Here is a 15321-nt window from a genome sequence, read left to right on the forward strand (position 1 = left end):
TCTAAAGTCGCCATAGATTTTCAAAGCGCTCGCAAAATGTCTAAGGATCCCAAGTTTGTGTCACATGAAAGAACATTTAATGAGGCCAAATAATCCCCCACGCCAATAGTTCATTAGTGTTTAGACTGAGTTCAGAGGAATTCGGCTCCAGCCTTAAGGGCCTCCTCTCTGCTCAAGTACTGAAATGGCTTTGATCTCAGATGAAAGGCTGTGCTCCAGCTCTGAACTGCTGTTATGCCGGCTTTGGTGCCCTTGCAGCGAGAGGCGACGGCAAGCCGGGCGCCGCGCGCGGGTGTTCGGCGGACGAGGCTCGGCTCCGGCCCCGCCCCGGGGCGGGCTCCTCGAGTCCGCCTGGCGCCCGCTGCGTCCCGGCACTCCTACCGGGAGACTTCGGGACACTGGGTGTCAAACGGCCCTAAATAAGAACGATTATTTCACTCAAATTCCAACAAATAATTTATAACAAAAAAAAAGTCATTAAGAACCCCTTTATTAGAGTAGGTGTAAATAAAGGAAGTCCTGCATCCACTGGACAGGGAATGAGGGGCAGCTTTTTCCTTCCTGCGCTGTTAGCTTCAGTGTGGCGTCCGGCTTTCCTGATTCTCCTGCCGGAAAGAGCCGGTACCGGCGCCGGTCAGGAGGGTGCGGCCCGCCCGGGAGCCGCCGCACCACAGAGGGCCCTTTCCGCCCGCGTCGCAGGGCCCGAGCGCTGTCCTCGCGCAGAGTCCTGTGCCCGGAGAGCGGGGCGGCAGCGACAACCCAGCGGCAGTTAGCGCCCGGGAGGGCGGGGCCGGGGGCCGGGGGCGGGGCCGAGCGGGCCGCGGGGCGGGGGCGCGGGGGCGCGGGGCCGCGGGGCCGCCTTCCCGGGCTGACCGAGGCTCCGCGCCACGTGAGGCCTCCCCTCCGCGCCAGCCCGGCGCCCGTCCGAGCCGCGGACAGCGAGCGCCGAGCGCTCCCGAGCCCGGTTCGGCCCCGGCGGCGGCGCGTCACAGGGTGGCGCGCGGTGACGGCGACGCCTGCGGCCGCGGGACCGACGGTGACCTCGGGCCGCCCGCGCGGGGCTCAGATGGCTCAGGCGAAGATCAGCGCCAAGGCCAACGAGGGCCGCTTCTGCCGCTCCTCGTCCATGGCCGACCGCTCCAGCCGCCTGCTGGAGAGCCTGGACCAGCTGGAGCTCAGGTGCGCGGGGCGGCCGGGGCGGCCGGGAGCAGAGAGCGGGGAACCGGGAGCGGGGGGCGCGCGGCGGCGGGCGAGGCGCGGTGAGGCGGCTTCGGCGGAGCAGGTGCGGCGCGTTCGCTCTGGCGGGTCCCCGAGTCCCGGAGCGGCGCGTGAGGTGCAGCGGACCCGCGCTCGGGCGGCCGCGTCCTCTCGGAACCAGACCCCCGCGGTGGGAGCAGGAGAATCAGAGAAGGGAAAGTTACGGGGACGGGACTTGAGATTAGCGCTGTGACACTGCGGGTCCACCGAGCTTCTCGAATCTTCTGTGAGCCAGCTGTTTTCAACCCACTCTGTTCCTCTTATGCATTCTTACGACAGGCGGCAGTTTAGTGGTCGCCGCTGTGAATGATCGAGATCTTTACTCCCAAACACTTAAGAGCAAAATAGAAAAATAGAATCCAGGAATCTGTCTGATCCCAGGACCAGAGAGGAGTAGGGTCGGTGAGGGCCCGCGGGGTGGGGGTCAGCGGGGCCCCCCAACCCCCTGCCGCAACCAGCCCGGTGTCCGGGTGCAGAGGGCTCCTTCCCCCACGACCCTGCTCACACCTGCCCTCCAGGGGCCGACCACTGGCCCGAAAACACAGTCAGAGTTTTCCCTTCTTACCTGATTTTAAGGTTTCATTGAGGGATCAATGTGAGGATTGAAATGAAAACGCACAGGGTGAGAGCAGGGCGTTGGTTATGGGGGTCCGTGCGGATCCGAGTCAGCACAGAGCACAGCCTGGGGGGAAGAGGGGGGCCGGCCGGGCGCGCGTTTGGTAGCAGGTTACCGCTGGTCGGAGGGCAGATGTCTTGGCTAATGGTTTTCGCGCTTAGCTTTGGGAAGATACAAGAATGTGGCTTCATTAACAATTTCCTGAAAATCTCTCGAAAGGCCTGTTCTGCCAGTTTTGCCGGAGCACAGGGTGCCTCATTCCCATCCTTCTCCTAAATTCTTTCCAGGACGTGCGGTCAGTTCCTGTAGAACCGGGTGGCCAGGGACACTCTGGCCGCACGTGTAGTGGTAGGCTTGTATGGAATTACGAAATAATTTGTAAGAAATTTTGGAAAAACTTCCCTTAGTGTAGGGAAACTTTGAGGTACTTCCTGGAAGCGTTTATGCCACTAAAGTTACTGTGTAAATTGCGTGCAGGTGTAGTTAAATGACAGCCTCACTGAGGCACCACAACTCCCTGAAACCGCACAGAATTTTTTCCCATAGTTTTCACCAGGTTCTGGATGAACAAAGGCGTGTGTAACACAGAAATTTGAAGAAACTCTGCATGTATCTCCCTTGATTGATCTACCAAAACAAGAAGAGGTCTGTTTGCCAAGAAAGTTCATTAATAACCAAATGAGACATTTATTATAATTTGTTAACGTTTATTTTTAAATTGTTATTTATTATTACATACTCATTTTTAATTATTAGTATTATGGCAAGAAACAGTGTCTAATCAGAAAATGAGAAATTCTGTGGCACAGTGATTTCACGGGCAGCAACGGGCAGAGAAATGTGAGGCCAAAGCCGGTTTTGGGGTTCAGCTTGGAATGAGACAGATTCAGGAGTGGGATGGATGTGGGAGTGGACAGATGCAAGAAGAGAAATGCAGGGCGTCCTTCCCGTGGTTGGACCTGACGCTTTCAGTCCCCAGAGAAGGGGGAGCAAACCTGGGGCTACTTTCTTTCCTTTCAGATAGCTAACAAGTGACTCAGCATGGTGCCTGGTCTCTAGCAGACACCCTCGACCATTTCAGGGGCCTCTCTGCCCAAGTCAGAAAGAAAGGATTTTTTTCTTAGAGGAACGAGGAGACGTTGCCCCGCCTCTCCTCAAGCTGAGTCACTGTCCTCACACTTGAATTAATGCCCTACCCTGGGAGGTATGAACGCAGTCAGGTCCTCAGCTTGAAAAGAAAGCCTCTGGTTTGGAACATGATTATGTTCTGAAGTTTGATGACTGTAAAGTGAATTCTGATTCCTGGGTACAAGTGATAATAACCTGTGCTAGGGGGGAAGACTGACTAATAGGTGTCTAATTGTTCATTTTAAGAACTTTTCTAGTCATTTTAGATTTTTGTGAGCTTTGTTTTTTCCTTAAAAAAAAAAAAAAAGAATGCTGACTGAAGGCTAAGGCAGTGTTTCAGAAGGTAAGAGAACAGAGAAGTTGATGAAACCGCAAGGTGGGGGATGCGCGAGAGCACTGCGTCGTCAAAAACCGGAATTGTGCCTCGAAGATCAAGTTTAAAAAGGAAACATGAGGTTCATGCCTCACTTTATCGAGTAGATGTGAAACTGTGAACAGAATTATGCTAAATGCTTTATGACCTGGAGTGTGACCTGGAGACACGATGTTTAAACTGCTTTCAGCTGTTGGGCGAGATTCTGCAGCTCGTTCGGGAAGCAACGCCAGCCTTTCTTTTGTGGCCCCGACTCACCTCCTTTTTCGCTTCCACCTAAAAAGGTGATGCTTTCTGTCCCGATTTTCATGACTAGTTCACGTGGTGTCTGAGTTTCCCATTCGTTGGTGGCTCAGAACCCTTTGCTTATGATCGTTGCTGTTTACTTGAGCAGTAATCATAATTTATAACTAACACCCGCTGACAGTTATTCGGGCGACGAGCAGACCAGCAGGTCCCACGCCTTCGTGGAAACTACTGTTACCTCCATTCTCCAGCTGGGAAGTTGAGGCTCGAGAAGTTAGATGTGTCTGAGGCCGCACAGCGGGAACCCGGGAAGACTGGCCGTAGAGCCTACTGCTTCATGCCTGAGTTTTGTTAGAGTTAAATATGGCATGTTTCCAAATGCAGGAGTAGAACACGGGTGGATACGTGATTCTGCAGAAGGAGGTCAACACGGAACACCCACTCTGTGCCAGGAACTGAGTGGCTCCCAGAGGCTCCGGATGGTGATGGAGATGACTGGGATGTGGGGCGTGGAGAAGGCAGAAGGGAAACCATGGGACTGGGAGAGCAGCTGTTCACAGATTTCCCCAAACTGGTCGTGCTGTGGCCCCTTCCCCACCTTGCAGCCAGTGGCGGTGGCTTCTGTGGGGCCGGGGAGTGGAGGATGGGGCAGGGGTGATGTGGATCTTTGAGCTGCAAGTTTCCCATGTCGTAAAGCTTCTCGGGGTGTGCCGACGTCCCAGGAGTCACAAGGCAAGGTGGCATCACAGTTAATATTACATTAGAGCCTATAACTGAAAAGGTCACCTCTCACAGACGTCATCATTTGAAACTTCCAAAACACTGTGAGGCAAGGGGAGGACCTGGAGTATCTCCTGCAGAAGTGAGGGCCTTGCAGTCCAGAGGGTTGGGGTGGCCGGCCTGAGGCTGGACTGCTAACAAGTAGCTCCTAACACTCAACACTGTCCCGTTTTTACACTGAAGTGCCTCAGGAGTGAATGTAATTTATTTTGGTGATGGTTTAGGATGCCTGTCAGAATCGTAACTTTGCCTAAAATTTAAGTGATCACTCTAGTATTTTGATACAAGAGTATTGAATGAGAGACAAGACTATGACTTTAAGAACCTGTTTTAGAAATTATTTCTTTGAAATAAGTCCATTTGCCATTTCCCCTCCTTTTTATGAAAGCACAGATTCTTGTTTTTTAGAAGCCTGAGTTTGTGACAGTAAGTATGTGATAAAGAACAGGAAGCCAGTGTTTTCCGGCCCTTGGGCACAGAGCATGGTCCCCCAGTATCCTCGCAGGTTGGTTCAGGGCCCCCTAGGTTACCAGAATCCATGGATGCGCCAATCTTTTGTAGAAAACGGCGTAGGAGCAGGCCCTCCGCACCCATGGGTTCTGCACCTGTATTAACACATAACTTTTTTTAGTTGATGCTGTCAGTCACTGTGTTGAAATCTTTACTTCACTGAGTGACAAGCACTGTCTCATGATCCCTATTTCGTAAATGAGGACATTGAGGCAAAGAGAACTGAAGTCTGTGGTGGCAGTGCTGGTTTGAGCAGCAGGACTGAGGTCCCGGCAGTCCCCACACCCCTACATCGTATAAGAGGACATGTCGGGTGGCCAGACACTGATGTCACCTCCCAGCACCTTGTCCCTGTGGTCCCCAGACTGCGGGAGGCCAGCCGAGGCAGGGTGCACTTCAGTCCCGTCCTCACGGAAACGCTCTGACCACAGCTTCCTTTGGTTTCAGCCTGCCTAGCCGTGATTTCATGCAGAGTTTTCCGGGAGCACAGCCCGGGCCAGCCTGGATGTGAGGAGAAGTTTTCCCGATTTGGGCATGTAGCTCTTCCAGGCTCTGCTAGTAAAAACAGAACTGCCCTCTCCGCCAAGAGCAGCGTAGTCAAGTGATGTGTTCCAAACGTGAAGGATTCGGTCAGGCGACCTGGCGCTCGTCCGCGCAGAGTTCCAGAAGGAACAACAGAATGGCGGGTGGGGGATATTTGAAGATATAATGGCTAACAGTTTTCTAGAACTAATAGAAGGGGTATAGACAGAAGGATGCATATGTGAGTTGAAGTTAAAGATCCCAACAGCAGATAAACAGTACACATACTAGGTAAACGATGTAGAGACGTGGGTTCAGCTCTTTTAAGGAAAAAAAAAAAGCCGATGACGTAGTCCGTACCCTAGACGGCCGCAAGCTGACTGTGTGGAGGGGAAGGAGGAGGTTGCTAAGGAAACAGTTCCTGCCAAAAGGATTGGGTTTTGGAAAAGGATCAGCCTGTAGGCAGGGGTCAGGGAAAAAGAATGTTGCAGATGAAAGGACCGTGATGCCAGTCCCCCACCCCCGGAATATTTTCTGAAGAATGACATTTTACTGCTGCCACGAAATGAGACAGGTTTACATAAAATCATATATAAGAAGTTCTATGAAAGATGAAATCTGTTTTTCACAGGGGATATGCCCTGGCGATTTCTAGCCTTGTGGGGAAAAAAATGAGCAGAACTTTGAAGTTCCATCTGATTTCCTGTGTATTTGGTCTCATTTAATGACAGAATATCTTCTGTATAGGACAGATTTATTTTTTTTTTTCCAGAGTGTCTCCTTTCAAACCACTTTCTTGTTAACAACTCCATGAACATTCTCTTGTGACTAATTATAGTAAATGAAGCAGCCTTCTTTAGAGTAACACTCAGTTCTCTTGATCGCCCTACACTGGAATACAAACTCAGGAAAACCGGGAAGTTAACCCCTTCTTTCAGTGTCTTCTCATTTCCCAAGCAGCTGGTTCTTGTGTGCCATTTCAATGCCAGAGTCGTGGGTAGTGTTTTCAGCACAAACGTGTCACACTCGGGCCAGCCCGGCCCCTCCTGTGTGTGCTGAGTCTCTCGTGTGAAGCGTGGAGCGCGCCGTGAGCCCGGGGAAGGGCAGCCTGATGTCGAACTGTTACTATTTATACAGTGCGGGTGCTGGCCGTGCGGTCCACCCAAATTGGTTGCGTAAGATTCTCGTTCCTGCCGGCTCTCATAAACACAAAGCCCAGCATATATTTAGTATCTTGATGCACAGAGACCCTGTGACTGTACAGTGGGTCGGTGCTATTTTGGGGGCTAACAGGTGGGTGCCCGCTGGGGAAAAGGCGGATGTGTAGCTGGGGTGAGGGGGGGACATCCTTATATGGAAGGAACACGTGTCAGTTACACGCTGCTGAAGTTGTTCCTCCCGCTGGTTCCGGTCCTCTGTGATCTTGTGCTTCTCAGACCGTCTGAATGCTGGAGAGAAGTCTGGCACTATTTATTTTGCAAAAGTCAGCAACTTACTTACTTGTGTTGTGATGGGTAATGAGAGAGGGACCTGGAGACAGAGCACTTCAGACCTACAGGATTTTGTTTTCTTTTGCTCTCATGATTCCACAGCCTAATTTGTTTTGTTTGTTTTCCAAATGTAGTTCCCTGTGCTATACTGTTGGACCCTGTTGTTTATCTGTTTTCTATGCAGTAGTTTGTATCTGCTAATCCCAAACTCCTAATTTATCCCTCCCCACCCTCCTTTCCCCTTTGGTAACCGTACGTTTGTTTTTTATGTCTGTGTGTCTGTTTCTGTTTTGTAAATAGGTTCATTTGCATCTTTTCTTTTTTTAAGATTCCACATATAAGTGGTATCATATGGTATTTGACCTCACTTAGTCTAATCATCTTTAGGTCCATCCATGTTGCTGCAGATGGCATTATTTCGTTCTTTTTTATGGCTGAATAGTATTCCATTGTGTGTGTGTGTGACAACTTCTTTATCCAGTCATGTGTTGATGGACTTTTAGGTTATTTCCATGTCTTGGCTGTTGTAAATAGTGCTGGTGTGGACACTGGGGAGCATGTATATAGAACTTCCACAGCCTCGTTTTTTAGCGGCTGGGTGTGCTCAGTGTAAGGGCATGTGTGTATAGTTGGGGGAACTGGAGAAAGTGGTGCTATGAAGTTTGATCAGGGCTTTATACCAAAAACTTGCAGAGAGGCATTTCCTTTAAATTCAGGATAAGACAAAGATGCCCGCTGTCACACCACTGTCTAATATAGTACAGGACGACTTCAGTCAGCCCTATAGAGAAAGAAAAACAGGAGCTCATAGGGTTGAAGAGGAAGAGGTAAGAACTAATCATTTTTTGCTGATGATATGAGCATCAATCTAGAAGAAACAGTAGAGTAAAAAACCATTAAAATTAATAGGTGTACATTAGGGTTGCCAGCTACAACATGAAGCCACAGGAACAGCATTTCTGTAACCATCAATAGCCAACTAGAAAATGTGGTTAAAATGTTATTCACAGTAGAAACAATATCCAAAGTATGGGAAGAGCCTTAAGAGTGCCATTCAGACTTCAGAGCTCTAACCAAGAACAGAGCAGGCTCTGAATAAAGGGGGAATGACAGTGCTCTACAGATGTCAGACGTCCTCCAGTTTTGTGAGACACCCAAGAAACTGACGCTAGGGTTTAGGGAGGAATGAAAGTCTAAATATTAGCTCAGTTACCTTTAAAGATTAGGCGACTAGTTCTACCAAATATTACAAAGCAGGTGCTATTTTTTAAAAAGTGGGTGTTGGTGTAAGAATAGTCAAAACGCTAACGGGTGGGATAGAGATTTTGGAGGTGGATAACCCACAGACCACTGAGGGAAAGATGGGTTGTTGATGGATAATGTTGGGGAAATGGTTCACTGGAGAAAAATGAAGCCCTTACCTAACCACACACAAAGGTGGATTCTAGATGGATGAAGACGTAAGTATGAGAAAGATCAAGTTAGTAGAAGGGGCTGTAGGAAAATCTCCTATGACCTCGGGATGGGAGGACCCGGAAACAGAACTTCCACAGCAGGAACCATGAGGCAAAACAAAACCAAGAAAAGATGGACTGGGTCGCTTCAGAGTAGGGCTGTCTGCCCAGGGAAGGGCATCTCAGACACAGCCGTCCCTCAGAGGATGGGAGGAGATGGTCGCAGTGTCACCAACAAGGGAGCAATACTTTGTGCAAATCAGCAAGAGGACAGAAACCCCAGTTTAAAAAAGAAACCGAACAGGCAAAGGCTGAGACAGGCTCACAGGACAGAGAGACGCCCAAAATGAGTAGTGATGAAAGAAATGCAGATTATAGCACTTACGGGACTGGCAGCAAATGGTGAGAAGGTTGGGAAGTGCTGAGTGTCGCAGGGCTATGGGGGCACAGGGTCTCGGCCCTGCTGTCCTGGAGGAGCCAGGAGGGAGTCAGCTGGATGGTCTACAGAGGCATGGCAGGCCCTCCCCAGGATGGATGCTGATGGGGGCCGTGCAGGGGCAGGGACTCGCTGAGCGGGACGGGCGGTGTCCCCGCTGAGCCAGTGTACAGGATGGCAGGGTGGTGTGTGTGTGTGTGTGTCTCTGTGTCTGTCTGCGGGTCCCACACACCTGCAAGAAGCTGCTAATCACACGTACACACAGCGACCTGGGTGGCTCTTCGTAAATTACTCTGAGCGAGAAAACAAACAGACAGAAACACGCTGAAAATAGACAAGTACACCAAATTTTTCTGTAAGAACAAATACAGGCAGATAAGCACTGAATAGACTGCTGGGCCTGGGAGCGGGGAGGGAACCGAAGCAAAGGGCACCCAGACTAAAAAGAATAGAAAAAAACAAGGAATAAAGAATTTTTGATTATCATCGTAATCATCTTTTTTTAAAAGCTGAAGTCTAGTTGACTTACAGTGTCAGTTTCTGGCGTATAGCACAGTGATTCCGCTCCACATACATATATTCCTTTTCATTATAGGCCATTACAAGGTAGTGAATATAGTTACAGCTCCCTGTGCTCTACAGTAGGCCCCTATTGTTTAGCTATTTTATGTACAGCAGTGTGTATCTGCAAGCCTTGAACTCCTGATCTACCTGCGCCAGCACCCCCCCCCCCGCGCCACGAGTTGGACAGGGTGGCAGATGGAGAGGTGAGGACCGCTAATGTCTGTCCAGTCACTGTCTTGTGTCCCCGTGACACAGGGTGGAGGCTCTGCGGGAGGCGGCCACCGCTGTGGAGCAGGAGAAGGAGGTCCTCCTGGAGATGATCCACAGCATCCAGAACAGCCAGGACATGCGGCAGATCAGCGAGGGTGAGCACGGCAGGGGCGGGGCGGGGGGCCGGGGGCCGGGGGTGGCCGGCGGCCTCAGGTTCCCACGCCCCAGTCCTTCATTCTGGGCTTTAGAAGTGCCTGGACTGGACAAGACGCTAAGGCAGAGGACAGGGTGAGAGGCTAGAAGCAGAGAGGACGGAGGAGATGCGCTGAGGTGTCACAGGGAGGGGAGAAATGCAGAGAACAGATTAGGACCCAGCACAGCCATTTCCATGTGGAGAGCGAGCCGGCCTGTGCTGGCCGTGGTCCCCACTGTGCTCCAGCCCCAGACCGCTCCATCCATGGTGGGTCTGTCTCTTCACCGTCCCCAGGAAGGAATGGACTGGGAAGGGAGGGACAGGTTGCCGATGCCCCTATAAACAGTGAGATGCTGGCACAGCACCTTTCCCCAGGACTCCCTGGCCAGGACTCAGACCACTGCCTGCCTGAGTCTGTCCGCAGGGGGTAAAGTCAGCACCTCATTCTGAGAGCTTTTCCTCCAGTATCAGGGCTGTTTTCTCAGCCAAAATTGAGGCATTGTACTCTGATACACATGCCGAACGTGCAAATATGCCTCTTTGACGTAAGGATTATCTTGAGCTGATTATTTTTGAGAGACTGCAGACACAGGAGAAGCTCTGAAAACAGAACAGAAGTTACTCCTTTGTCAGGGAAGTTTACATTTATAAAGGAAATTTCCATCTGGAAGGGCATCTCCCTCTTTGTACCAGGGAGAGGGTGACGTAAATTACAGGAAACTCATCAGTGGAGAAGCACCCACTACAGCTACATAAAAACCTGACCTCTGTTTACTGTGCCTTCCTGTTGCCTCTTCCCTCCCCAGCATCTCGGGCTGAGGATGGTACTTAAGGTGGAGGTTTGGCCATATCGGGAGTCACTCAGTTTCCCTGGGGATCTCCCTGTATAAGGGATGTATACATGTTGCTAAACTTAGGGTTTTTCCCTGTTAATCTGTCTTTTACTACAGGGGGTCTCAGTCAAAAGCTCAGAAAGGTGGAGGGACAGTAATTTTTCCTCACCTACATGCACAACCTCACGGAGACCCAGGACACCTGCTCTCCTTGTCTGACCAGCACAAAACCGCAGTTACACTCACTGTTCACTCTGTTAAGACCGGTCTCCTTCCCAGTTACAAATGCACATCTGCCCAAGTTCTGCAGACTTGACAGCCTGAGAAGTCACCTGGTGTCCTTCAGGGAAACACCTTCAGGGAGACACAGTCTGCAGCCTGTCAGTCATCTGATGCCCCCTGTAAGCCAATTGCATTGCTGTGGTTTTACCTCTCACCTGTAAGAAATTCACAGGTGCTTCCAGAATAGATTTAACCACAAATGAACGCCTTAGTGTTCTCGACATAGATGAGTTTCTGTCTCATACTGATTGATATTTCACACTCTTTATGTTTAGGAGAAAGAGAAGAATTAAATCTGACTGCAAACCGCTTGATGGGACGAACCCTGACAGTTGAAGTTTCGGTGGAAACAATACGGAACCCCCAGCAGCAGGAGTCCCTCAAGCACGCCACCAGGATCATCGACGAGGTGGTCAGCAAGTTCCTGGACGACCTGGGAAACGCCAAGAGCCACCTCATGTCGCTATACAGCGCGTGCTCGTCTGAGGTGCCACCTGGGCCGGTGGACCAGAAGTTTCAGTCCATAGTCATTGGCTGTGCTCTTGAAGATCAGAAGAAAATTAAGAGACGCCTGGAGACTCTGCTTAGAAACATTGAGAACTCTGACAAGGCCATCAAGCTGCTGGAGCATTCGAAAGGCGCGGGGTCCAAAGCCCTGCAGCAGAACGCCGAGGGCAGGTTCAACTAGTTTCAAGCCTAAGAGCCCTTCTAAACGATGACCTAAAGATGGTAAGATACTGTTTTAAGTGATAACTAGTTCTTTCTGTTAGGCGTAGCAACGGATTTGGTATTGATAGCTGTTTCCGGCGAGGAAAATATTCCAGTGTTGTTAGTTTTATGAATAACAAAGCTAGAAATATTTTGATTATACCTTTCTAGAAGTTTTTAGATGGGATTCTTGTCTTATACTAGGCTCGAGCACTCATACATGTGTATTTTTACTCTTCTGTGGATGAACACTCCGCTCGCGAGGGGCCAAAGCACCACGGTCCTCTTGTGGGCTTTGTGCGGCGCGAAGGCACGCGCTGGACCAGACACGCTGCACCAAGGGGGAGGCGCTCCCGCACCGCCGCCGGCCGCCAGGCATCTGCGTCACAGCGTTTTGAACCTTCTCAAGATTTATGCATCTCATGATATGAATGTATTTCTTGATATACAGGAAAATGTGATGTGAGAGAATTCACCTCTGTACCACTGTCAACAACCGGATCTCCATGTTTCCAAATGCATCATTTCTTCCAATGTTTAATCATTACAGAAAGACAATGTTGTAACTTGCTTTTAGAAAGAAAAATTAAATGCTTTTTATAAAGTCTGCTTTTAATTCTCAGCTGACAGACCTCTACTCTGCGTAGCTGCACACTTTGCTGACCCGCTGCCCTAACCGGTCACTTAGGTTGCTTCCAGTTTGCTGCTTGTTCCTGCCACGTACTTGTGTGCGTGGAGCTTTCCCCTTCTCTCTTGTGTTTTTTATTTTCTTTGTATCAATTCCCAGCAATGGGATTTAATGGGTCAAAGGGTACATACACTTTAATGGTCGGTATGTTTCCAGTTTTTTGTATAAAAGTTAAATCAATTTATACTTTCCTCAGTAATTAAAGAGTAGCTATTTCACTGAAAGCTTTTCAGCACTGAGCATTTTTTCCTAATATTAGGTTTAAAACACCTTAATTTAGATTGCACTTTGTTCTCTAACAAGGTTGCCAGTGTACTGACTGTTCTTTTATCTGTGACAAATGAAGCAACCAGAACACTTTCATTTGTTCAAAGAAACTAGTGCTGTTGATACACAAAAACTTCCAACTTCCCCAAACACTGCTTCAAAATGAACACATCAAATTCAGTTTTCATTAAAAGGGAGATATTCTTTCGCAGTTTTTTTCTTCTTTTCAGTAAAGGTAGATTTAGAGACGCATACGGCGCAGAGCGTGGTCTCTTGCAGAAGGCACTTTCACACTGGTTTTCACACGGTGGTTTTATGCGTTTATGTCTCTCTTCATAAAAGGCAGTTACAGTCTGAGGACAGTCACAGTTTTCATCGCCAGCCCGAGGCAGCCTCACCTGAGTCTTTGCATGTCACGGGAACAGTCACTGTCACTCATACTGACTTGTCAGACTAGTCTGCTCCCATCAGGGTCACTGTTACAGGTTTTCCTTTGGTGCCATCTTTTTCTTTATAAGCTTTCTGAAAATTCAGCAGGCAATCCAGTGTTCCTCAAGTTCTCAAAGGCTGTCGGCATCCTTTACTTGCCCCCTCCCCTTCCTGGTCCTTCCTCTCTGGGGAGCACCCCCTTCCCGCTCACCCACGTCAGCCCAGGCCTTTCTCTGCCTCCTCTGTACTCACCCCGCTTTGCAGACCCAAGAGCTGCCCCAGGCCCTGGTCTGCAGGGCCCCACCGCCAGCTCAGGGGGCCTCACTGTGTCCCTTCATTATTTATTTACAAGAATGGAAATGTAATTTAATTTCAGGGGATGAAACTCCCTAGAGTCACACAAATCTTCATTTCACCTCACCCCACGGAGCATGGGACAGACCGGCTCGCCCCGCACGGGAGCAGGAGGGCGTCAGGCACACTGGGTGGACGAGGGTCCGGTCCGGCTTAGCGTGCCTTGTCCCGGGGTGAGCAGAACTGGGTACGTGGGGCACAGTTTGCGCAGGCACTGGACAGAGGGTGTCAGAAAAGACTGAACTGGAAACTGTCCTGGCGCTTGGATCCAGGGCGCACCATGAGCACATCTCCAAATGCAGTCCAGACCTCAGGTCTGAAGAGGACACCGGCCACGGCGGGGGGTGGGGGGACAACACGCAGGCAGGGGGTGAGCCAGGGACTGACGAGCGTTGTGCCCGTGGCCGACACAGAAAGCCCCTGTGCAGTCAGTCTGAGCTGTGGCTACTCTGTGCCACAGCACAAAGTAAATGCATTTATTATGGGGGGCGGGGGTTGGGAAACAAAGCCTCAAAACAAGACAAAACAACTCTTCTTTAAAACAATGATACTGATAATCAGAAGAGAAACAATTTCCAAAGCAAAATGATCTAAATCACAGTGCTACTAAGTTGCATTAAGTATCAATAAAATAAATAGGCTAAATATTGGCAGAGTACCTGAAAGATGACATATTTATAAAGAAGTCACTTACTGTCTGGTCCCACACTGGTGATACAGATCACAAAATTCTCGTGTTGAGACGCATTCACTTGTTGCTTACCCGCATTCGTCTTTCATGACATTTTTGAGGCGTATGTGTTAAACTAAGCTTGAGGGCACACGTGCAACCAACAGCCACACACACAGTGGCTTCCCACTCAGATGTACACAAGCAGTATTGAGTAGTAATGAAAATACAGACGGGGGTTCAGTTTTCCTTTAAACCCAAAGTTTCTGTTTTTAGGAGACCGTTTACCAACATCCTACAGATCTTCCGAGAGAGAAGAAAGGGAAACACTACCTGACTAAGGTTCTTACAGCCAGCCACCCAGGGGCCTGGGCCCTTCAGGCCCCACTGCGGCTTCAGGTTCTTCCTGTCAGCAAGTAGACTCACTTGTGTGACAGGCTCCCACGTTGGGGTGAGAACCTAAGCAAGCGCTCGTGTGGTTCATGACTGATACTAAGACTGAGTACGTCTGCCTGACCGCGGTGCGGGACAAAGTTTCAGTTCATTTTGTTTTCAGAGAAGCAGACACCCTAATGATGTGGTGATGGGGACACTTCAGCAAGTTACCAGTAGCTACTTCAAAGGTTTTAAAAAGGATGCTGACAGTTAACGACTTCTGACGTTGAAGCAGTTCACCTGAAGCTGCGAGTCAGGTCCTGAGGGCCAATGCCCGACTCCACGGTCTTCAGAGAAGGCCCAGCCCCCGGGAGCCGGGACACAGGGGCCCAGGCTCCTGCGACAACCGGACAAGCACGGGACTCAGTCCCTGGTGAGGGGACGGCGCCTCCTTCGGGCTGTCAGTTTTACTTTATTTTGAAGAAGTACAAGCGCGCCAGCAACTTGGGGCAGGTAAGAAGGGAACCGTTCAGCCAGGTTTTATTTAGTTATGTCGCCTGTCTCACATGCTATCACCTCGGTGGGCGCACGGAGCGGAGGAGGGACCCGAGGGAGACACGGCCACCGCTCCCCGCCCTCCGTCTGTGAGCTGGAGATGAGCCCGGCCCACTGGTGCACAGCGTGCTGGGTTCTCGGACAAGCTTCCTCTTGCGTCTGTGGTTCAGTAGGGACTGACAGTTACAACTTAACGTCAGTTTTGAAGGTTTTAGAAGGAATTAAATGGAGAAGGTATTTGACAGGTCACTTGTGATTGATTTTCAGGCCTACTTAATTATTTAAAATGACTATGGTTGAGTTTAAAATAGAGAAGTGCAAATAAAAAATTCAAATGTGGAACAAAGATCTCTCTTCAGTTGTTTAAAAAAAAAAGGACAA

The 15321-nt window shown here is 49.9% G+C and overlaps 1 protein-coding gene and 1 long non-coding RNA gene across 3 annotated transcripts; one reads left to right on the forward strand and one right to left on the reverse strand.

Moving 5' to 3' along the window:
* Positions 1–474: 474 nt before the first annotated feature.
* Positions 475–2128, reverse strand: LOC116658333. The gene is made up of 2 exons (XR_004313680.1): positions 1823–2128; positions 475–1589 (listed from the first exon to the last, which is right to left on the reverse strand). It is a non-coding gene; the product is annotated as an uncharacterized LOC116658333 (long non-coding RNA).
* Positions 888–12514, forward strand: BAG2 (BAG cochaperone 2). Of its 2 annotated transcripts, XM_032463332.1 has the most exons (4): positions 888–1179; positions 9632–9741; positions 11170–11623; positions 11807–12514. In XM_032463332.1, exons 1-3 carry the CDS (start codon positions 1067–1069, stop codon positions 11580–11582), a joined length of 636 nt encoding a protein of 211 aa, XP_032319223.1. In that variant the 5' UTR covers positions 888–1066; the 3' UTR covers positions 11583–11623; positions 11807–12514. The 2 variants fall into 2 exon arrangements, with proteins under 2 accessions (XP_032319223.1, XP_032319222.1); XM_032463331.1 differs by having other exon boundaries at positions 889–1179; positions 11170–12514.
* The last annotated feature ends 2807 nt before the right edge of the window (positions 12515–15321 follow it).

Source organism: Camelus ferus, chromosome 20, assembly GCF_009834535.1.
Source record: "Camelus ferus isolate YT-003-E chromosome 20, BCGSAC_Cfer_1.0, whole genome shotgun sequence".
In the NCBI taxonomy this organism is placed as follows: domain Eukaryota; kingdom Metazoa; phylum Chordata; class Mammalia; order Artiodactyla; family Camelidae; genus Camelus; species Camelus ferus.